At 40.6% G+C, this 23,714-nt stretch overlaps 1 protein-coding gene across 2 annotated transcripts in view; it reads left to right on the plus strand.

Annotated features, from left to right (window-relative positions):
* Positions 1 to 23,714, plus strand: part of LOC103705621 (solanesyl-diphosphate synthase 1, mitochondrial-like) — a 41,358-nt gene that overhangs the window by 4,773 nt on the left and 12,871 nt on the right. Inside the window, exons 2-10 of one of the 2 annotated variants that reach the window (XM_008789422.4) lie at positions 456 to 551; positions 1,118 to 1,198; positions 1,313 to 1,384; positions 2,119 to 2,250; positions 2,362 to 2,448; positions 2,719 to 2,790; positions 22,878 to 22,963; positions 23,202 to 23,334; positions 23,438 to 23,527. In XM_008789422.4, coding sequence (XP_008787644.1) covers positions 1,184 to 1,198; positions 1,313 to 1,384; positions 2,119 to 2,250; positions 2,362 to 2,448; positions 2,719 to 2,790; positions 22,878 to 22,963; positions 23,202 to 23,334; positions 23,438 to 23,527 — 687 coding nt within the window. In that variant the 5' untranslated portion in view covers positions 456 to 551; positions 1,118 to 1,183. The remainder of the gene's footprint in view (positions 1 to 455; positions 552 to 1,117; positions 1,199 to 1,312; positions 1,385 to 2,118; positions 2,251 to 2,361; positions 2,449 to 2,718; positions 2,791 to 22,877; positions 22,964 to 23,201; positions 23,335 to 23,437; positions 23,528 to 23,714) is intronic. The other variant, XM_008789421.4, reaches the window with a different exon arrangement.

Below are 23,714 nucleotides of genomic sequence, written 5' to 3' on the forward strand. Positions count from 1 at the left end.
TATAAACAGAAACTGGCTTGTTCTAGAACTAAACTTCCAACAGAACCAACCTTCATTCATTCTAAAATCTAAGCGGCTGGTTTTACTGAAATATGCTGAAATAAGGAAGTAACTGTTATGGTCCCCTGCTTTGGATGTAGCTTGAAAATATCCATGCATTTTGTTTTGGATGAACCATGGCTTCATTAATGTAGAAGATCTTTCATTTTCTGCTGCATTATGTGGGTTATGGGATTCAGCAGTCATACATTCTTGTATAATCCACATATTCTTGGCTCTCTATGTGTATTTCTTGTCATATGTGATTTAATTCTGCATCTGACTATCAGCTACATTAAGCACTTGATGACATGTAGTCTGATGCACAGATTCTGCAAACAATATTTAACCTGGGTGGCAGTTGGTAATATATACTGATTATGGTTTGATATCATATGCCCTTTTCTGTGGATTAGTAGGTATTGGGTTGCAGAGAAGCTTTTCTTTGGGGCTCACGTGGTCTACATGACATAAGATATCAGATTCATCAGGACAGGAGTTCTGCAGCTGAGGTAGATTCTCCTTTACTTGGTTACTTCATGACTGATCCTATGTAATGTAAGACTTATATAACATGAAAAATTCAACTGGAAAACATGACAATGTCTTTTTGTTATCAGCTCTGCCAATCCTATTTTATTGATTATCGCTATTTCTTGACATTAATCTATTTCCATCCAAGGCTTCTTATTTTCCAACACCATCTTTCAGCATCCTTCGTCTGTATCATACCCTTTTTCTTAATGGTGCTGTTTCTAGCTCGCATCACTTAGACCCAAAACACAGTCATTATAATTTTTTGCCCTAAAACATTAGTACCGTTTTTCCAGTGAACATGCATCAAACTGCATTTGCCATAATCAAGAGAAAATCTTGTAAGGATGAGAAACAACAATAGAAGAAATGCTGTTAGATATACGTCTCTAGTTAAGAAATTATGTACTTGGACTTTTTCTGCTTCATATTCCTACATCGAAGGTTGTTGTGGAAGAAGGGAGTTAAATAAAATTAACTTTAATATGATAACGAGCACTGAATAATGATTCCTCTCTCATGTTTACAACTTGAATATTCTCAGGAACCACTGGATCCCTTTTCCCTGGTTGCTGATGAATTATCAATTCTTGCAAACAGATTGCGTGCAATGGTGGTTGCTGAGGTGCGTGATCTTCATATATATTTGGTTTGAACCGTTCTACCACCTCTATATTTTATAATATGGCACTTCTCAGAATATTTTTGATATTAGATTTGATAAACATATATTCTTCAGGTTCCCAAGCTGGCATCAGCTGCTGAATACTTTTTCAAGATGGGAGTTGAAGGGAAAAGATTCCGTCCTACGGTAAGAGCTGAAATCAACATAATTCAAAAACGATGCTTATTAACTGCTTTCTACTTGTGGCAGCCCAACCGTGTCACTTTTTAATGTTTTATTTGTGAATATTTTTTGTGTTGTCTAATATATGGTAACTTGTTTTTTATTTTTTTTTTCATCTATATCATGTATCATATATATATATATATATATATTTGTAATCATTGTTACTTGGACACTCTAGGATTTGGGACTTTTGAAGCGTTCGGACCCTTGGTCATCTGAGCACTTGCTGATGCTGGTTGAACTTGAAGTCAAAAACCATGATATCATCACTGTCACATACAACTTTTGGCGCTTATACCTCAAAGTTTTCAAGTCTAATAGAACACTTAGTAAAGGTTTTGCTAATAGAACATTTAGTAAAGGTTTTGCTAATTCTGTCAAATTCAAATGCAACTAGCCCCACAGGTTATTCCTGATACAACATGCACATATTTACAGATACATCTATATATTTAGAATGTTTTCCCTGTATCTGATTTTTTTTCAAAAGTTTCCCACATGTCCAATTCTTATGGACACTTGGACGTGGGACACCTATGTCACATGGCTTGGTAACATTTTTTGTAATATTTATATGAGCATGATGTTTGCTGCATTTATATACAAAAATGACTGTCCAATCCATGTTAATTTTCTCCCCATTTGATTTCTTTTCTTTGGTTGTAAATTGTAATTATGTTTCACTGGCATTGCAGGTCTTGTTGCTGATGGCATCAGCTCTGAATATGCCCATACCTCAATCAGCAGCTGATGGCGTGTTTGGTGGCTTACCAAAAGAGTTGCGTACAAGGCAGCAGTGTATTGCAGAGATAACTGAAATGATTCATGTTAGCCCTCTGAATTTAAAATTTGTCTTTACTCTTCTATCATTAGTTAATTCTGATTGTCATGCCTATTCTTCCACCTTCTGTTAACATGCTGCTCTTTACTTATACTAGGTAGCAAGCCTTCTTCATGATGATGTCTTGGATGATGCTGACACGAGGCGTGGTATTGGTTCATTAAATTCTGTAATGGGGAATAAGGTATTTCCTTAAATGTCGATGCATATATATTAAACATTTATTATTTTATAGGAATCAAATGTGAGATTTGAATAATGTTTCCTTATTATTTTATCATTTTCAGCCACTAGAACAAAGCATCAAACTCTTTGAAATCCTAACAGTGGGTTTTAATAACACAACCCGTTAACTCAAACTTGCTTTGCTACTCAACACATGGGCACATGCATGGACAAATTTTGAGAGCTTTCAAAGTGTGAAGCTAACATTGTGACTATCTTTGTAATGCAGCTATCTGTGCTGGCAGGAGACTTTCTACTTTCAAGAGCTTGTGTTGCACTTGCATCATTAAAGAATACAGAGGTATCTAAGCATTTGACACTGTCATATCTAATGGATGACCATGCATCCATTACCTTTCAGACCAATTTTTGATAATACGAGACTATATTACTTATCAACATAAACAACTTAGCAGTGCTTTCCAATATTTTAAATGCTAGAGTATACTGTATGTTTTTGTGCTATTTTGTCTTCTTTTGGTTTTATTTCAGTGATTTTGCCTTCTCAAAGAAAAAAGAAGTGTAACGAGAACATATTGATTGCACATGCATCTATGAAGCATTGACATTGATATGGGATATGGATACAACATGATATGGATGGATATGCTGATATGGAAAATCTTGAGAAAATAGGATAGTGGTAATGAATAAATATTCATTTTCTACGTATATGTGAATACGCATCCATAAAGTATGGTGGGTCATTGATGTATCCTAGAATTGGAGGAGGCTACAACCATTGAGATAGAGGGTTGATCACTTGATCTCTCTCTCTCTCTCTCTCTCTCTCTCACACACACACACACACACACACTCCCCCTCCCTCCCCCCCTCCTCCTCCGCATATGTGATCTTTCCACTCAGCTGAAATCTCAGATAGCTTTATGTCAGATCCCTGAACTTTTCTAGTAAGAAGTGTCGAAGCTTCTCCAGATCTGGTTACAGATATGTTAAACACTGCAATATTTTCCTTGACATTGCAAAGTTTCATCACAGCAGAGGGTGGAAATAGATATTGTTGCCCAGATAGACAACCCAAGAGGGGGGGGTGAATTGGGTTTTTAATATAATTTGACTAATTAAAACTTTGTGGATGATTAATTAAAAACTATAGCAAGTTATTTAATTAAAGCCTAGTGCTGTGAGCAGGGTCTGCTGAACCGACCTGAACCGGTCGGTTCAGCCCGAACCGGACCGGTACCGACTGGAACCGGTCCGGTTCCAGTGTGGAAATCGGTTCCGACCCATATATTGGGTCGGAACCGATGGTTTCGATCACGTACCGGTGCGAACCGAGGCGGTTCGCACCGGTACATGCCCATACCGGTGCGAACCGCTCGGTTCGCACCGGTACGTGATCGAACCGATGCGAACCGAGCCGGTTCGCACCGGTTCGGTGCTGGCAATGAGGTGCCAGCGCTGTGGCACTATGATAGTGCCACAGCACTGGTTCAAAGTGCCTCTGAGGCACTTTGAAAGTGCCACAGTGTGGCACTTTGAAAGTGCCACAGTGTGGCACTTTCAGGCACTTTGAAAGTGCCACACTGTGGCACTTTCAAAGTGCCGTTTTGTGCGGCACTTTGAGTTTTCAAAGTGCCGTTTTGTGCGGCACTTTGAAAACTCGAGGTTTAAATTGCTGTTTAGAACGGTAATGCGGCCGAAAGTGCCGCTTTGTGCGGCACTTCGCGCGGCACTTCGAAAGTGCCGCGCTGTGGCTCACAGTGGCACTTTTCAAAGTGCCACAGTGACCCAACGGTTGGCTATAAAAGCCAACCGAATGCTGAAGGCTGAAGCCACAAGTGCATGAGCTTAAGAGTTAAGACTAAGTGAAGGAAAGGCAAAGAGAAAGGAGGAAAAGAAGAGAAAGGAAAAGACAAAGGCATGAAAAAAAATTAGAAAGGTCGGAGAGCATCGTTTTTCTTGAAGGAAAATCCAGCAAAAACAAAATAAGGTAAAATTCCCCTACATTGTTTTTTTAATATTTCATTTAAATTGCTTAAAAAAATTAAGTCAAAAATTGCCAAAAATTAGGAAATGATTCAATGATTCCATTTCATTTTGAAATTTTTATATGTTGTTGATATATAATTTAATTTAATTGCCAAAAATTAGGAAATGATTCAATGATTCAATGACATTAACTGTTTTTTTACAGAATTTATATAATTTATAATTTAATTAATAAATTTAAAAATTAATTTTTAATTACAAAAAAATAAAAATTGAAAAAAATTAATGTGGTCGTAGGAATGGAGCCATCAAGGAGAGGGCAACCCCAAGAGCGTAATATTGGCTGGGAGCATGGGAAGATGCTCGGTGAACGTCACCAGTTTCAGTGCAATTATTGCCACAAGTGCTTCAAAGGAGGAGGAGTAACCAGATTAAAGCAGCACTTAGCCGGTAATTCTCGTGAGATATCTGCATGCTCGGAGTGCCCACCGACGACCCGTCAGCTGATGAGGAAAAACCTCGCTGAGATCAAAGCAGCCAAGGAGAGGGCTGCCAAGCAGAAAGCGGAGGCGGAACGCCAAGCTGCAGAAGCACCTTCCTATCACTTGATGGAGTCACAGGAGGCCGAGGGTCCAGATGAGGAGGAGGCACAGATCCAGGCTGCCATGCGGGCGAGTCTGGATGATCGATGGCAGCAGGAGGAGGTGGCGAGGCATCGGGCTCGATTTGGGCCCTCGTTTTTTGAGTCGGGCGCCGGTTCTGGTGGAAGCAGACAAGATCCAGAGTTTCAAAGGACAACATCAGTCAGGGAGGGCGAGGGCAGAGGACGTAGCCGGATTGCATCTATCCTGGGTGGTTTTGGTAGCCGAAAGAAGTCTTTCGGAGGGATTCCACCAGGTGCGTCAATCCATGATGTAGATCCGCATGCCTTCCCCAGAAGAGATTCGAAGCAGCAAAGAGTAGACACAATGTGGAAGAAGGAGAAGAAGAAGGATATGTGGCGAGCTATTGGATCCTGGTTCCACTTCAGCCACATTCCAGCAAATGCTGCAGACAATACATACTACAAGTCTGCCATTTCTGTCATACAGACTGCCGGTCCCGGTGTTGATCCTCCAGGTCCGAGGGACATCTACGGAGCCGACCGGTACGTCGGTACCATCGGTACCGCGAACCTTGGCTGTGAGTAATGTGCGGGGAAGGAGATGAGAGACAATGCACTACAAACACAAAGTTTTATAGTGGTTCGGAGCTAACCCTTGCTCCTACGTCCACTCCCCAAGTCTCACTTGGGAATTTCACTATAACCCCCTTGGATTACAGCCGGTTGTTTTGCAAGCTCACAACCAAACTTGTTGTTTTACGAGCTCACAACGAACTCGGTCGGTTTTCCCAGGCTCACCGACTAGAACCAACCCCGATTGTTTTTCCGGGCTCACAATCAAACCCTTACACACGTTGGTTTTAACTTGGCTCACCAACCAACCTTAAACCCCTTGATTCAATCCCCCGATTGAATCAAGTAAATACAAGAGATAGAAGAAAACAGAAAATAGCTTCTCAAAAAGCAGATTTAAGACAATATAATCGTAAAGGAGTTAGAAGCCCTCAAACGCTTTTAAGCTGGTGAAGAGGTATGGCTTCTGGAACTCCGGTCTCCTCTTGAAAGAGTGGTCGACTTGAATGCAGGAGGAGGAAGCTTTGATTGTTGGGAAGAAGTTGTTGGAGCAGTAAATGCAGATCTCCCCTTTTTCGTTTAAGAGCACTTGGAGAGCTTGAAAACTTGAATGCTTGGAGTGGAATGCCTGTTCTCTACCTTGCTACAGTCCTCTGTGGCTATTTATGCCAACCCCCACGGAAACTAGCCGTTACTCTGCTTTTTCTGGCCGTTCTGCACACTCTGCGCAGCCTGACAATATGACCGTTGGTGGGTTGGAGTCGACTCGCGCGATCAGGAGTCGACTCGTCTGTAGCAGGAGTCGACTCACGCTTTTCCGGAGTCGACTCGGCAACTGTTCCAAATTTGAATTAAAATTGCCGTCTTGACTGGGAGTCGACTCGTCTTGACCTGGAGTCGACTCGCCAACTTCTGGAGTTGACCTGGCAATTTTTGGAGTCGGCTCATCCACTGAAGTCCGTGGATCCAAATTTGAATTTTGTCCACTCGAGTCGACTCGACTGTCCTGGGAGTCGACTCGAATCTCAGAGCCCGAACTCTCGATTCTCTGTCGTTTGGCTCATCCAGTCTTGGAGTCGACTCGAACCTCCTTGGAGTCGACTCGGCTCTCAGTTTCCGAAAGTTGGTCTTCTGCCTTTTGACGTGAAGCTTGTCTTGGAGTCGACCCGAGCTGTCTGGGAGTCGACTCGAATCTCAGAGGCAGTAACATGGTCTTCTGTCTGTTGATGGTCGCTCAGTCTCGGAGTCGACTCGTGTACTGCGGGAGTCGACTCGAATCTCAGAGTCCGAAAATCGTTCTCTGACTTTTTTCTTGTGTTCCTCTGAGAGTCGACTCTTACCTTCTTTGGAATCGACCTGCCAACCATCGGAGTCGACTCGCGTTCCACTGGAGTCGACTCGAATCTCAGACCCGAAAACTGCTCTCTGACTTTTCTGCCTGTGACTGCTTGGAGTCGACTCTTACTTCCCTGGAGTCGACTCGGTGAACATTGGAGTCGACTCGCGCACTTCAGGAGTCGACTCGTTGACAGGTTCTGAGATGAAGCTTTCTGTTCTTCTTTCTGTTCTCAGTCGGAGTCGACTCGTACTAATCTGGAGTCGACTCGAGTCTCAGACATTGGTTCATGCAGACTTCTTAACTTATCCAAAATACTATGAACCAAGTCTAGAAACACTTGGACAGGTTTTTCACTGAAACACTCAATTGAATTCATTAGTAATCACAAGATATACTCAAATGCTTTGAGCTCATCAAAATCAAATGGGGTTTTAATCAATCACTCCACAATCTCCCCCTTTTTGATGATGACAAAACTTTGAGTATATGTAAAATGAATTGCTCATAAAACAATGAAGTAAAATCCATAAATGAATTCAAATGTCTGATAATTTAATTTATCCAAGTTTGAAAGGAGTGAAACATTAAATTTCGGAGTTAAAGCTCCCCCTTTCATTTGGAATTATATAAGCCTTCATATTATGCAATCAATTGTTTGGCTTATATGTCATTAATGATTTAGCTTGATTAAAATTCAGATTCTCCCCCTCAACATATGCATTCAACTATATTTTGATTTTCTGAATTTCCTCTTCATGCTTTGAAGTTTTTTTTTTGAACTGAATTTTATCTTTTTAGAGGGAAAATCTGTCAATTTGTTCTTGAGTAGGATTCAGCTAATCTCCGAATATCCCTTGAATAGATTCTGGAGATTACTCCATTAGGAGCCCCAAAAGAGAGATAATGAGCCTCGAGGTACCGAATCCACTTAGAACAAATTTGTGTGTGTTTTTAAGAGTTTATCGTTTTATTTAGTTCCATTGATTTCTTTTACATATTTTTTCAATATTTCTCTCCTTTTACATATTTTACCATATTTTATACATATTTCTCCCTCTTTTTGTCATCATACCAAAAAGGAGGTAATCACACACAATCAATGGCACAATCAACAAATGGCACATCAAATGGCACATAATTGAAGATAAAATGTCTACTCATTGTATTGATATGAATGTGAACACATTTGAGCATACAATAAGTAAGGTAAAACAATACATCACACAAAAACATCTATGGCCTCCTCGAAGATGAGGCTCCCCCTCTCGAGGATGCATCTCCTCCTCTGGAGGATGTGGCTCCTCCTCTCGAGGATGTGGCTCCTCCTCTCAATCGGCTCTGCTCCATGAGGAGGGTGACTGCATCTGTCACATGTCCGAGCTGCGTGATAATAGACGTGGTGGCTCTGCTATGTGTAGTGGAGAGCTCTGTCACCGACGCCTGAAGCCCAGTCACCGATGTCTGTAGTGCGTCCAGCTTGTCGATGAGTACATTCGACAAGCGCTCGGCCCCCTCGGTGGTGGTGTGCATGTCACGACCTATCTCCTCTCGCATCTGTCGAGTGGAGCTCGTGACCTCATTCATGCTTTGGAACTGGGCCTGGACCAAACTCCGGATATTGTAGATCTCTTTCCGTACATGAGCCGTCATGTCAGTCACGGCTGTCAAGGAAGGGACCAACTGAGAAGATACGGGTGCAGGAGTGGGAGCAGGCACCGCACCTCGGAGCTCCCGAAGCAGCTCGTCCCTCAGATCTCGGACGATCTCCTGCCGCAGCTTCCGGAGCTGCTCTGGATCAATCCGAACCTCCATAGATGGTGTAGTTGAGGAGGAAGGTCCGGCAAAGGTGGTAGGAGCAGGAGGAGTGGATGGGAGGTCTGGATGGTCTGGAAGGTCTGGGTAGTCTGAATCTGGCTCAGGACTGGGTGATGGTCTGGTGGTCTGAGCAGTGAGAGTAGACTTCCTAACCCAGATCCCTTCTCTCTTCCGAAATCCCATCCTGTGCATAGTCCCCGTACACAAGCGATCAGTCCATCGCAAGGCACGAGAGGGTTCCCTCTCAGGAATGGGAATCTCGTACTGCCTAAAAAGAAGAGTGAATAACATCCCGTATGGGAGTGAGAGCCTAGGTCTATCTAGGGGCTCACACATATACCTATAAATGAGCTTTGGGAAGTTGATCGGGGTGTCCTGAAGGATATAAGACATAATAGCTAAGTCCCTCTCATTCACAAAATCAAATCTCCCTGTCTTAGGGAAGATGGACCTGGACAGAATGTTCAAAAGGATTCTCACTTCAATAGGAAGTGAGCTAGCAGATACCTCATCTAGGGGGGACTGAGGTGGATGCCCTAAGACGACCGTAAGGGCCGCAACTCTATCCTCAGGGTGTGCGGGAGCCACCCCTACTAATGGAAGGTGAAGGATATGGGCAATGAGGTCCTCTGTGACACGCAACGGGACACCTACTACCGTACCCTCGATACCTCCATCTCCCCGATGGACGGTACTGTAAAACTCTTGAACTAGGCCAGGATAGGTGGGAAGGTCCAAGGTGAGGAAGTACTCTAGGCCCTGGGCTCTAAGCCTATCGCCTATGGTGAACCCCTCCCGGGAGAGATAGTCGAAATCGACAAACCTCCCGGAGGTGACGGCCTTCCCGGCCAACGGCCTAACGAGAACCACCCTAGGCGGGGAACGATCCGGAGGTGGTTGCCTCGCGGGATCGTGCCGCGCCTTGGAGCGTCGTTCGGGACCGGCCTCGGGACGGGACCTCTTCCTAACGACGGTCTTACGAGGCATCTTGACCTAAACGGGAAGAAAAATACCTAGAGGACGGTGAAGAACCGACAGAGGAAGCTCGGGACGGACCGGAAATGACCTAGGAACGGACGGAAACTCAATGTCCGGCGAAGAATCGACGGGAAAAGGGCTTGGAGACGATCGGGGATGACCTAGGAGTCGGCTCTAGGGCTTTGTGAACAGTGGCGGCTTGAGGAAAAGTGTTTGCGAAACGACAAACCTAGGGTTAAAAAGTCGGATCCCGACTGCGAGTCGACTCCCCTGAGTCGCGAGTCGACTCGACCTCGAGTAGACTCCAGAATATGCGCGAGTCGACTCTCTGTTAGCGCATGTAGACTTCGAGTCGACTCCCGACAGTGTGCGAGTCGACTCCCCCTCAGCTGCCATCTTTGCGAGTTGACTCCCGCAAATGCGCGAGTCGACTCCCCCTTAGGAGCCGGCTCTGAAATTTACTCGAGTCGTCTCTAACCTTGGCACGCACCTAAAAATCATGCTATAACCGTGCCAAATGAGGGAAAATCACCTAATTGGGATCTGATTTGATGATCACTGCATAGAAACCCTATTTTAACCTCATTCTAATCATCAAAATCAATTAATCTAGTGAAAAACTCCCACTAGGATGGATCAATCACTCCTAATCCCCTTCTAAGCACACTAAACCTCTCTTCACTTAGGGGTTTTGTAAAAATGTCTGCTAATTGATTATCAGTACACACAAATTGGAGTGACACATCACCATTCAATACATGATCTCTTATGAAGTGATGTCTTATCTCAATGTGTTTAGTTCTTGAGTGTTGAATTGGATTTTTAGTTAGATTTATGGCACTTGTGTTATCACAATTAATGGGAATTTTATCTTGTTTAATGCCATAATCTTCTAATTGTTGTTTAATCCATAAGATTTGAGCACAACAACTCCCGGCTGCAACATATTCAGCTTCTGCAGTGGATAATGCAACCGAGTTTTGTTTCTTGCTAAACCATGAGATTAGGTTTTCTCCTAGAAATTGACAAGACCCGCTGGTACTTTTTCTATCAAGCTTACATCCAGCGAAGTCTGAATCTGTGTACCCTATTAAGTTTAGGCTAGATTCTTTAGAGTACCACAGCCCTATGTTCTTAGTTCCAATTAAGTATTTAAAGATTCTCTTAACTGCAGCTAGGTGTGATTCTTTAGGATTAGCCTGATATCTAGCACACATGCACACACTAAATATAATATCAGGCCTACTTGCAGTAAGATACAGTAAAGAACCTATCATACCTCTATAAAGTTTTTGATCTACTGATTTACCTGATTCATCTTGGTCTAACTTGCATGATGAGCTCATGGGGGTGCTGATTGACTTGTTTCCCTCCATATCAAACTTCTTGAGCATCTCCTTGATATATTTTGCTTGATTGATGAAGATGCCTCCTTCAGATTGTTTGATTTGAAGCCCGAGGAAATAGTTCAGCTCTCCCATCATGCTCATCTCAAACTCACTCTGCATCAAATCAGCAAATTCCTCGCAGAGGCGATTGTTAGTAGCACCGAAAATGATATCATCAACATAAATCTGTACTAATAACATATCTTTGTTTTGCTTTTTCAGAAATAATGTTGTGTCTACATTTCCCCTAGAGAATTCATGTTCTAATAGGAATTTACTAAGTCTCTCATACCATGCTCTAGGTGCTTGTTTTAATCCATAAAGTGCTTTGTTCAGTTTATACACATGATTAGGGTATTGATGATTTTCAAAACCAGGAGGTTGTTCTACATACACCTCCTCATTAATAAACCCATTTAGAAAAGCACTTTTTACATCCATTTGATATAGCTTAAAGTCCTTAGAGCATGCATATGCTAATAGAAGTCTAATCGCCTCAAGTCTAGCTACGGGAGCAAAGGTTTCATCAAAATCTATGCCTTCTTCTTGATTATAACCCTTTGCTACTAGTCTAGCCTTATTCCTTATAACAATTCCATTTTCATCTAGTTTATTTTTATATATCCATTTTGTACCTATTATTGGATATTCAGAAGGTCTCTCTACTAGATCCCACACTTTGTTTCTAGTAAATTGGTTTAGTTCTTCTTGCATTGCATTTATCCAATTTACATCATTTTCGGCTTCTTCTATATGTTTGGGCTCAAAGTGTGAAACAAAAGCTAGATGGTTATTCAAATTTCTAAGAGATGCTCTAGTCCTAACCGGTTGTGATGGATCATCTAGAATTAGTTCCTTAGGATGCCCGTGAGCATACCTCCAAGCTTTAGTTAGCCCATGATCCACTATAGGCTCTTGGTTTGATGATTCTCCTTCAATCAACTTTTGATTACCATCTTGTAATCCCACCTCATCTATCTTTTCTTCAAGTATTTCAATATCATCATCAAAATTAACCTTCTTACTAGATGAGATGTCACTAGAGTCATCAAAAACATGTATAGATTCTTCTATAACTAGGGTTCTTTTATTAAAGACTCTATAGGCTTTACTAGTTGTAGAATAACCTAAGAATATTCCTTCATCAGATTTAGGATCAAATTTTCCTAGATTATCTTTTCCATTATTATGGACAAAACACCTACATCCAAAAACATGAAAGTAATTAACTTTTGGTTTTCTGTTTTTCCACAGTTCATAAGGTGTTTTCTTTATGATGGGTCTTAATAGAACTCTATTTAATATATGGCAAGAAGTATTAATGGCTTCTCCCCAAAAGTACTTAGGGAGGTTACTTTCACATAACGTCGTTCTAGCCATTTCCTCTAGTGTTCTATTTTTCCTTTCCACAACTCCATTTTGTTGTGGTGTCCTAGGTGCAGAAAAATTATGGGTTATCCCCTTTTTACTACAAAATTCATCAAATAATTGATTTTCGAATTCGGTACCATGGTCACTTCTAATGGCTATGACTGAAGACTCTCTAGCATTTGTTACTTCCTTATGGAACTTTTTAAACATGGAAAATGCTTGGTCCTTATGTGCTAGAAACATGACCCATGTGTACCTAGAGTAATCATCTACTATGACTAGACCATATTTATTTCCACCTAGGCTTGTTGTTCTAGTTGGACCAAATAGGTCCATGTGTAATAATTCTAGAGGCCTAGAGGTAGAGACACATTTTATGGGTTTAAAAGAATTCCTAGATTGTTTGCCAAATTGACATGCTTCACAGATTTTGTTCTTTTCAAATTTTAACTTTGGCAAACCTATCACGGAATCTCTTTTAACTAATTTAGTTATTGTGTCCATGCTTGCATGACCTAACTTACGGTGCCATAACCAACTAGCATCATTATCTTTAGTTTCATTAACAACTAAACATTGGTTATGTTTTGCAAGGTCTTCTAGGTCTACCACATATACATTTCCACGTCTAATCCCTTTAAAAACTAAACTATTATCATTAGTATTTGTTATAATGCATAGTGATGGTTTAAACATAACATCATATCCTTTGTCACATAATTGACTAATGCTTAACAAGTTATGCTTAAGACCATCAACATATCTAACATTATCTATAAAAGTAGACGGGGTGATTTGAACTTTACCAATACCAATGATGTGACCTTGGTTGTTGTCTCCAAACGTCACAGCACCTCCCTTCTTAGCTTCAAGGGTGAAAAATTGGTCTTTATCACCCGTCATGTGCCTTGAGCAGCCACTATCCAAATACCAGCAGTTCTTGTTGACCTTGGCTGCAAGACACTCCTACACAAGCAAATCATGTCATCTTAGGTACCCAAGTTTTCTTGGGTCCTTCATGGTTAGTCAAGTTGGTTCCTTTTGGAACCCATACCCTTTTAATTTTTCTTTTAGTTTTACTTTTCCTAAAATTACATACATTTGCTTTATGGCCTACTGTACCACAACAAAAGTAGGTTATTTTCTTAGTTTTTGTTTCCCCAGCTTTAACAAAGAAGTTACTAAGAAGTTTTTGCTTGTTCCTTGGTTTATATCCTAAACCGGCTTTATTAAACACTGCACGTTGACTATTTAGTATCATGTTTAATTTTTCAGAACTATAGGTAAATCTTTCAACTAAGGGTTTGTATTTGTTAAGTTCTTTAGTTAGTGTCTGATTTTCGGCTTTTAGATCATTAAGTTCTTTAGTAAGATCCTTATCTAAGGTTTGTTTATATTTTTTAAGTTCTGAAAATTCCTTAGTTAGTTTTTCATTTTCTTTAGTTAAGGTGTTGGTCTTTTGAGTTAAAAGTTGGTTGCTTGTTTTAAGTTCTATATTTTCTTTGGTGATTAAATTCTTATCCTTAACTAATTTATCGTATTTATGTAGGTATGATTGATTAGTTATTTTCAGTTCTTTATTCTTAAGATTTATAGCCTTATATTCTACCATTAGTTCATTAAATGCATCATAAAGTTCATCAAAAGAAAAATCAGGATGCGTGTCGGGAGTTACCTCGTTTTCGTTGGCCATGAAACAGAAATTGGCCTTCTCTTCTTGTTCATCATCTGATGAGGAGGATGATGAGTCGGAGTCCGATAGGGTAGTCACAAGTGCCTTTTTCTTCTTGTACTTACTCCCCTTCTTCAGTAAGGGGCACTCTGCTCTTATGTGACTCGGCTTCTTGCATTCGTAACAACCAATCCCCTCATTTTTCCTTTTCTTACCTTTGTCCTTCCGGTAGGAATTTGAGGGGCCTCTCCTTTGATGATAAGACTTCTTGTGGTTGATGAATTTCTTGAACTTGCGCACAAGAAGAGCCTCACCACCATCTTCCTCATCTTCTTCTTCTTCGCTGCTGCTGCTGCAAGACAAGTCCTTGTTAGAAGAAGTAGATTTAAGGGCTATTACCTTTTTCTTATGGGAGGACTCTTTCTCGTTGTGTTGTTTCATGGTGAGCTCGTGCGTCATGAGGGATCCAAGAAGCTCCTCAAGTGGTAGCTTGTTCAAGTCCTTGGCTTCTTGAATTGCTGTCACTTTAGCTTCCCACGACCTCGGTAGACACCGAAGGATTTTCCTGACAAGCTCACTGTTAGTATAGTTCTTGCCAAGGCTTTTTAGGCCATTGACAATATCAGTAAACCTAGTGAACATGGATGTGATTGTTTCATTTGAATCCATTTTAAATAGTTCATATTTATGAACCAAGATGTTTATTTTGGATTCCTTGACTTGATTCGTGCCCTCATGGGTCACTTCAAGTCTGTCCCAAATTTCTTTTGCTGAATTACAAGTTGAAATCCTATTGAATTCATTACGGTCTAAGGCACAATAGAAGACATTCATTGCTTTAGAGTTTAATTGTGCCTTCCTCATGTCATGTTCATCCCAGTCCATTTCAAGTTTAGGTACCTTAACACCATCTACGTATATGGATGGGATGTATGGCCCATTTACTACAATGGACCACATCTCATAGTCTTGGGCTTGGATGAATATTCTCATCCTAGCCTTCCAGTATGAGTAGTCAGATCCATTGAAGAAAGGGGGTCTTTGGGTGGACTGACCCTCAATGTGAGAAGATCCAAATGGGGTTGTCATTTTGATCTTTTAACTCTTGAGTGGAAGAGTTTTTGGCTCTGATACCACTTGTTGCCCAGATAGACAACCCAAGAGGGGGGGTGAATTGGGTTTTTAATATAATTTGACTAATTAAAACTTTGTGGATGATTAATTAAAAACTATAGCAAGTTATTTAATTAAAGCCTAGTGCTGTGAGTAATGTGCGGGGAAGGAGATGAGAGACAATGCACTACAAACACAAAGTTTTATAGTGGTTCGGAGCTAACCCTTGCTCCTACGTCCACTCCCCAAGTCTCACTTGGGAATTTCACTATAACCCCCTTGGATTACAGCCGGTTGTTTTGCAAGCTCACAACCAAACTTGTTGTTTTACGAGCTCACAACGAACTCGGTCGGTTTTCCCAGGCTCACCGACTAGAACCAACCCCGATTGTTTTCCCGGGCTCACAATCAAACCCTTACACACGTTGGTTTTAACTTGGCTCACCAACCAACCTTAAACCCCTTGATTCAATCCCCCGATTGAATCAAGTAAATACAAGAGATAGAAGAAAACAGAAAATAGCTTCTCAAAAAGCAGATTTAAAACAATATAATCGTAAAGGAGTTAGAAGCCCTCAAACGCTTTTAAGCTGGTGAAGAGGTATGGCTTCTGGAACTCCGGTCTCCTCTTGAAAGAGTGGTCGACTTGAATGCAGGAGGAGGAAGCTTTGATTGTTGGGAAGAAGTTGTTGGATCAGTAAATACAGATCTCCCCTTTTTCGTTTAAGAGCACTTGGAGAGCTTGAAAACTTGAATGCTTGGAGTGGAATGCCTGTTCTCTACCTTGCTACAGTCCTCTGTGGCTATTTATGCCAACCCCCACGGAAACTAGCCGTTACTCTGCTTTTTCTGGCCGTTCTGCACACTCTGCGCAGCCTCACAATATGACCGTTGGTGGGTTGGAGTCGACTCGCGCGATCAGGAGTCGACTCGTCTGTAGCAGGAGTCGACTCACGCTTTTCCGGAGTCGACTCGGCAACTGTTCCAAATTTGAATTAAAGTTGCCGTCTTGACTGGGAGTCGACTCGTCTTGACCTGGAGTCGACTCGCCAACTTCTGGAGTTGACCTGGCAATTTTTGGAGTCGGCTCATCCACTGAAGTCCGTGGATCCAAATTTGAATTTTGTCCACTCGAGTCGACTCGACTGTCCTGGGAGTCGACTCGAATCTCAGAGCCCGAACTCTCGATTCTCTGTCGTTTGGCTCATCCAGTCTTGGAGTCGACTCGAACCTCCTTGGAGTCGACTCGGCTCTCAGTTTCCAAAAGTTGGTCTTCTGCCTTTTGACGTGAAGCTTGTCTTGGAGTCGACCCGAGCTGTCTGGGAGTCGACTCGAATCTCAGAGGCAGTAACATGGTCTTCTGTCTGTTGATGGTCGCTCAGTCTCGGAGTCGACTCGTGTACTGCGGGAGTCGACTCGAATCTCAGAGTCCGAAAATCGTTCTCTGACTTTTTCCTTGTGTTCCTCTGAGAGTCGACTCTTACCTTCTTTGGAGTCGACCTGCCAACCATCGGAGTCGACTCGCATTCCACTGGAGTCGACTCGAATCTCAGACCCGAAAACTGCTCTCTGACTTTTCTGCCTGTGACTGCTTGGAGTCGACTCTTACTTCCCTGGAGTCGACTCGGTGAACATTGGAGTCGACTCGCGCACTTCAGGAGTCGACTCGTTGACAGGTTCTGAGATGAAGCTTTCTGTTCTTCTTTCTGTTCTCAGTCGGAGTCGACTCGTACTAATCTGGAGTCGACTCGAGTCTCAGACATTGGTTCATGCAGACTTCTTAACTTATCCAAAATACTATGAACCAAGTCTAGAAACACTTGGACAGGTTTTTCACTGAAACACTCAATTGAATTCATTAGTAATCACAAGATATACTCAAATGCTTTGAGCTCATCAAAATCAAATGGGGTTTTAATCAATCACTCCACAGATATGGAGAAAAAGAAGCAATCATAGAAAGAGGATAAAGAAGAAACATTGATAAAAACAGAGGAATAATAAAGATTCAGGGAGAAGGGAAAAGAGAGGAAAACAATCCACAATTTTTTTCAAAACAATATGTCCTGACACTACTGAAAACAGCTGGCATGGTACCCCTTTCAAGAGGCTTGGTTAGCCTGAAGAATTTCTTCATTGAGCCCTTTAAGGACTTCACAATCAATTTAGAATCCTCTTGTATTTGAAAACATAAAATTTAATAAAAGACTCCTAATCAACACATTTAGTTAAAAAATCTAGATCTTAACTATGTTGCTCCCATGTTAAGTTTATTGTTAAAGAATTAATTTAAATAAACTTCTCGTCTTGGAGGACTTGTTTCTACATAGCAACCAACAGTGATAGAAATAATAGAATCCATGTCCTTGTTCACTGTATTGCCCTGAACCCCCCAATTTGGGGTATGCTGAGCTGAACTGGGGCAGAACCGGCATGGTTCCCTGATTCGGAGCATGCTGAACTCAACTGGGGTACAACTGGCACGATTTTCCTTATAAAATGGTAAAAGGCTCTAAACTGGTGTGAGTTGCCCGATTTGGACTGGTACAGGGTCGATTCGCCCCCACTTATGTTAAATGCGTGACATGCGTGAAAAGGCTCAGGATCCCAAATCAAGATATTCTTCCTCTCCCCCTCTCTATTTCTTTCTTTCTTTTTTCTTTTTTAGGCCAAAAATCGACAATAAAATTTAAATATTAGGGGATGTCATGCCAAACTTTTTGATTTTGGCATAATATCATTATAAGTTGTAGATTTATGGATGATTTACCCAATGACACTAAAATCTTTAATTTTCATTAAATCTATAATTTATAAATTTAAATATATATATTTTAAAAAATAAATAATAGTCAATAAATAACTGTAAAATCAGAAACTTGTTTAGGGGTATGCAATCTACTCTCGGCCTAAATTTGGTGTCAATTTGTTCAAGTTTGGGTGCGATCTTGAGCACAGTGGTCTAAACTCAAATTTGAATAAAATTGAGAAATAAATAATCTTCCATGCATGGCTATACTCTGAGAAAAATATTTGTAGCATCCTTGGTAGGGTGGTATATGGATCTAAATTCAAATTTAAGTTACTAATTTTTTATATTTAAAAATTATTTTTTTATTTTAAGAAATATTAAAAATATATAATTAATACAAAAAGTAAAAAATTAGGACTATGTATAGATGATTCAGAAGTAGTTTCTGAAGTAGAAAATATATTTTTCTGAATTTTTGATATTTAAAAGTATCTTTAATTGAAAATTTGTTAAAATATATAATCAATACTAAAAAATAAAAATTAGTGCTATGTATGGATAGTTAAAAAGTATTTTCTGAAGTAGAGCATATTTTTTCATCACAGCAAAATTTTACTATTTTTAAATAAATAAACTAACATGTGCTCGATAAATCTGCAAGAATAGATCCACCGAGGAGAGAAAGATCTAGAGAATGACATTAGTTAAGATCATGGGTAGAGATGCTCTCGGATCGACACCATTGGAGGTACAATGGGTGCAACATAGAGTTCAAAAAAGAAGGAATAACTTGATTAAAACAACATATGGCCGGTGGTTATCTCGATGTATCCATGTACCAAAAATGTCCACAGAAGATCCGGTAACTGATGTAGAAGTGCTTCGCTGATTTCAGAACGACGAAAGAGAGGGCTGCCTAGAAAAGGGCGGAGATGGATCGTCGAGCAGCAAAGCCACTTTTCTATCACTTTAGAGAGTCAGAGCATGCCTCCGTTCTAGATGACGAGGTACACAGATTCAGACTGCCATCCAAAGTAGCCTAGATAACTAGTGCCAGCAGGACGAGGTGGTTAGGTATAGGGCTCGGTTTGGGCCCTCACAGTATGAATCGAGCTCTGAATTTAGGATCGATAGGGCAGATTTAGAGTTCAGGAGGACTTTCTTAATTAGGAAGGTAGACAGCAGAGACGATGACCGTATTGCATATATGCCAAGGGTCTTTAACCGCAGAAACAAATCCTCTAAAGAGATTCCACCACTGGTCACACTATCTGTGACCTAGATCCACATGCCTTCCTCAGCAAGGATTCGAAGCAGCAGAGGATTGACACTATGCTAAAGGACATGTGGTGATCTATTGCATCTTAGTTCCACTTCAGCCACATCTAAGTGAATGCGGTAGGCAATACGTACTATTAGTAAGCCATTTTCTCGGTACAAGCTGCTGGTTTGGGTGTGGATCCTCTAGGATCGAAGGACATCTATGGTGATCTCCTTGATAACAAAGAGGATCTAGAAAAGTGGATTGTCTTGTACTAGAGAAAGCAGCTCATATATGGACTGATAGTGATATGTGATGGTTGCAACGATTCTAGCAGGCGGAGCATCATCTTCTTGACATACGATGATTTGAAGACTTTCTTTTAGAAGTCAATTAATGCTTCCGATCAGGTGCATGCGCCAGTACATCCTTTCATTGGTGGAGGACATGATTGATAAGATAGGAGAGAAGAACATCGTGTAGGTCATCACTGATAACAAGCCATAACACAAGGCTACTGGAAAGATCTTGATGGAGCAGTAGCCACATATTTCTGAACTCCATGTGCTGCATATTGTATCGATCTCATATTGATAGAGCTTAGAAAGATTCATAGGATGCATCAAATAGTAGAGATAGCCCAATCCATCATCAGGTTTATTTATAACAATACATGGATACAAGGGGGGAGAGATCTTGAGACTATCTGTCACATGGCTTGCTACTAATTACATTACACTTGATAGCCTTCTTAAGACGAAAACATGCTAGCGTTAGATGTTTGTTAGTGCCAAGTGGCAGGAGAGCAGATATGAAAGGGCCAACATTGAGGGGAGCCATGTAGAGAGCTTGGTGATGAGGTATATATTCTGGCTACGGACTAACAAGATAGTAAAGACTATTAAGCCATTATATAGAGTATTTTGAGTTGTGGACAGTGAGAGGTTCCTATAGATGGGTTTCCTGTATCATATGATGGAGAGTGCGAATGTTCGTATTAGGAGGCAAATTTGAAGCATGTCCAACAATACATCGATATCATTGAGCAGAGGTGGGATTACTAGATGGATAGGAAGTTGCATCTAGCAGGTAAGTAAAAGCATTGAAAATTTGAAATACTTGTTCATTAACTACTAATGTACTTGTAAATAATTTAACATATTATAACATGTCTCGACAGCTATATTAAGTAAGAAATCTATGAATTCAGGTATATTAGATATCAACTATAACTATTACGTAATGTTTTATAATTAAAATTTAATACTATCTTATATGTAATTTTCTTCAATACTTTTGTAGCTGAATGGTGGATTCGTTTTGGTTTGTCAGCGAAAAATTTTAGGCGGCTAGCCATCCAGATTCTCTTCCAATCTTCTTAAGTGATTGTGAGCACAATTGGTCGACAGTAAGTAGAGAAGCCATCTGACATAGAAGCGTTTCAATGACCTTGTACATATCTACTACAATCTGAAGTTGAGGTTGAGCACATTTAGGAGGAAGTGGAGCTAAATACATGGATCCGCTCCATAATGATTTTGTTTAGGATGAGGAGGATCCTATGATTAGATGGCTTGTAGGCTAGCGACAGGAGTCGAAGCTTGACGAGCCAGGATTGCCTTTATGATTGGCTAGTTTCATAGCCATGAGACTAGGATGCATGTGGAGCAATAGGTAGAATGTAACATTTCATTCTTGCGTCCAGTCGATCAACTGGAGAGGTTAGTGGGGAGCCAATCGTCATAGGGCTCCATGTCTGAGATGTTCTTCTAGAGATATAATCAAAAGATGCTTCGATGTGGCCATCATGCTACCCAATCCACTCAATAGTGGCGCACCGTCCATCCTCCGAGCATAGCCAGGTAGAAAGGGACATGAAGGAAAAGTAGATAGTTGCTCAATGCAGCTTGAAAGAAAAAGAAAGGCAGCTGTAGCTCGATAGAGAGAGTGGAGGAGTCAGTTCACTCAGACTCAGAGATCAGGGAGAGTAGCGATGACAGTTCTGATGGTCATGGATTTGGTAGCTAGGGAGGAAGCTGAGGATATGAGACCACCGTTTATGAGATACAGCTCTAGGATGGTCTTCAATTCACTGGTGAGTTCTAGTTTATACATGCTATACAGGATAGGCATCATGCTGCATGAGTTGATAGAGCCCGCGAGGATATGATGTATCTAGGAGACGAACTCCTTGAGGTTGTTCAGGAGGATACGACGCAGCTGTAGATGGCCTCGCATGTGGAGTAAGATCATGGATGTATCAGGTTTCGAATTGTATGCGGTAGGATCTATACAAATATGGATATGATGCGTCGGAGTTGTCTTCCAACGACTACTATCCAATGCATCCTAGGGCACCTTAGGATTGGATTTTGCTGCCAGCATGTTCAGATGGACACTTCCACAACCATATTATCAGGTAGATAACACTTTCTAGAGCTAGAGCTTTAGTGAGAGATCGGAGATTAGTTATAACCTAGGGCGCGTATCTTATGGGATGAGCATATGGGACTACAATGCCATGTGCTTGGAGGGGTAGTCTGATGTGCCCTCTAATTATGTTAATAATTTTGACATCTATGTGATACATCGATCCTTCACCGGATTTTAGATGTCGGTATGTATGTTGTACTTTAAATGCATCTAAGTGATTGTATATTTTATATTTCACTAATTTTCTTTAATTGTATTTCATGATATAATTATGATCTATTTAGGGTCAAGAAGCATTAAGGTATACCAGGTGTTAAAAACATCAAATTAGGATTTTAACCCTAACAAAAACATCCAAAGATATCAAAAAACATTAAATTAAAGTTAAAATTATTAAAAAAATTGATTACATTTCATTAAATACTAAAAAGTTGAAAAAAATAAAAAAAATCAAAAAAAGGCATGTCGATTTGATGATCGGCATGCCAGGGCATACTATGTGTCAGTATGGTACCAAACCGATACTATACCAAACCGGTAGCTGACCGGTATGGGTATTGGTACCGGTTTAGCCTACATGGATCCATGTGGTAAATATTAGATTGATGTGTTGCCTTACAGTATTTAGCTAGTGGAAGAAAAATAATTCTTCTAGATAGAATAAAAGAGTAGACTGAAACATTAGGGTTCTTGTTTTATGATCATATACTGCATAACCAATCTAGTAGGTCAGAGACTAAGAACTGGCCATTTAGGATGAATGTCATGTTTCTCTCTTGCTTTTTTGTTAGCGAAATGTACATCACCATATAATAGGATGTCGATGCCTGTTTGAGATCCATCATAAGAGCTTCAAAGTTCAACAGATAACCTTGATCCTTGAAGCTGATCCCATATAGATAGAATTCCTCTTTTTGGTTCAGGTTAGGCCGTTAGGGTCATTGATATTACAACTAAAGAGCATCTAGAAATTAAAGCAAGCATTTCCATCTGCTGCTTATATGTGGCTGTACGGACATGCAATTGTTAGTTCAAATGACAAACAGCGTATCTCATTGTGCATAATTCTCAAGATAAGTTCTGGTCTTGCAGATGGCTTCTGGTATTTTGTGATTTACTTGACTCTCTGCATGCAGGTTGTATCTTTACTGGCAACTGTTGTAGAACATCTAGTTACTGGTGAAACTATGCAAATGACAACCACATCTGAGCAACGTTCTAGGTACATGGTTTTTACTCATACAAATTAATATTTTGATTTATTTTGCTGCAACAGGATTTCTTGCTTGACAGAAATGAAAATTCTCACACAAACAGAAGTGGTATACTTAAATTCTTGCTCCTACCTCTGAGTTCGTGATGCTGATGCTTATTGGTCTCAATGCTATGCATTTGTTTCCTATGAATGCAACACCTGTTATTTTGTTGCTAAAATGAAATCATTGCATGTTGACATACAGCATGGAGTATTACTTGCAGAAGACATACTATAAGACAGCTTCATTGATTTCAAACAGCTGCAAGGCTATTGCTCTCCTTGCAGGGCAAACTGCAGAAGTTTCAGTGCTTGCTTATGACTATGGTCGGAATCTGGTTAGTTATTATTCTCTAATCTTAATTTTACTGGCATTTTTTTACTCTATCAAGCATACAGCGGTTAGCTATTACAATGACTAAACCTTTCACATCTTACCAGGGTTTAGCATATCAGTTAATTGATGATGTTCTTGATTTCACCGGGACATCAGCTTCACTCGGGAAGGGTTCCTTATCTGACATTCGCCATGTAATATCCTTTTGAGTTTTGAGTTTATTTTCAGTTAATGGTCGTGTTAGGTTCTGGTATTCTGATTGTTATTTTGCTGTTTGCTAGAATGGAAAAGATGTCTCAGTTAAATTGCTTGTTATGGTATAAAGTAATCCAGATATGTTTTTTATGTTTTGTGTTGTTTGTTGTTGCATGTATCCGACTT

This window comes from Phoenix dactylifera, unplaced genomic scaffold, assembly GCF_009389715.1.
Source record: "Phoenix dactylifera cultivar Barhee BC4 unplaced genomic scaffold, palm_55x_up_171113_PBpolish2nd_filt_p 000119F, whole genome shotgun sequence".
NCBI classification, from domain to species: Eukaryota; Viridiplantae; Streptophyta; class Magnoliopsida; order Arecales; family Arecaceae; genus Phoenix; species Phoenix dactylifera.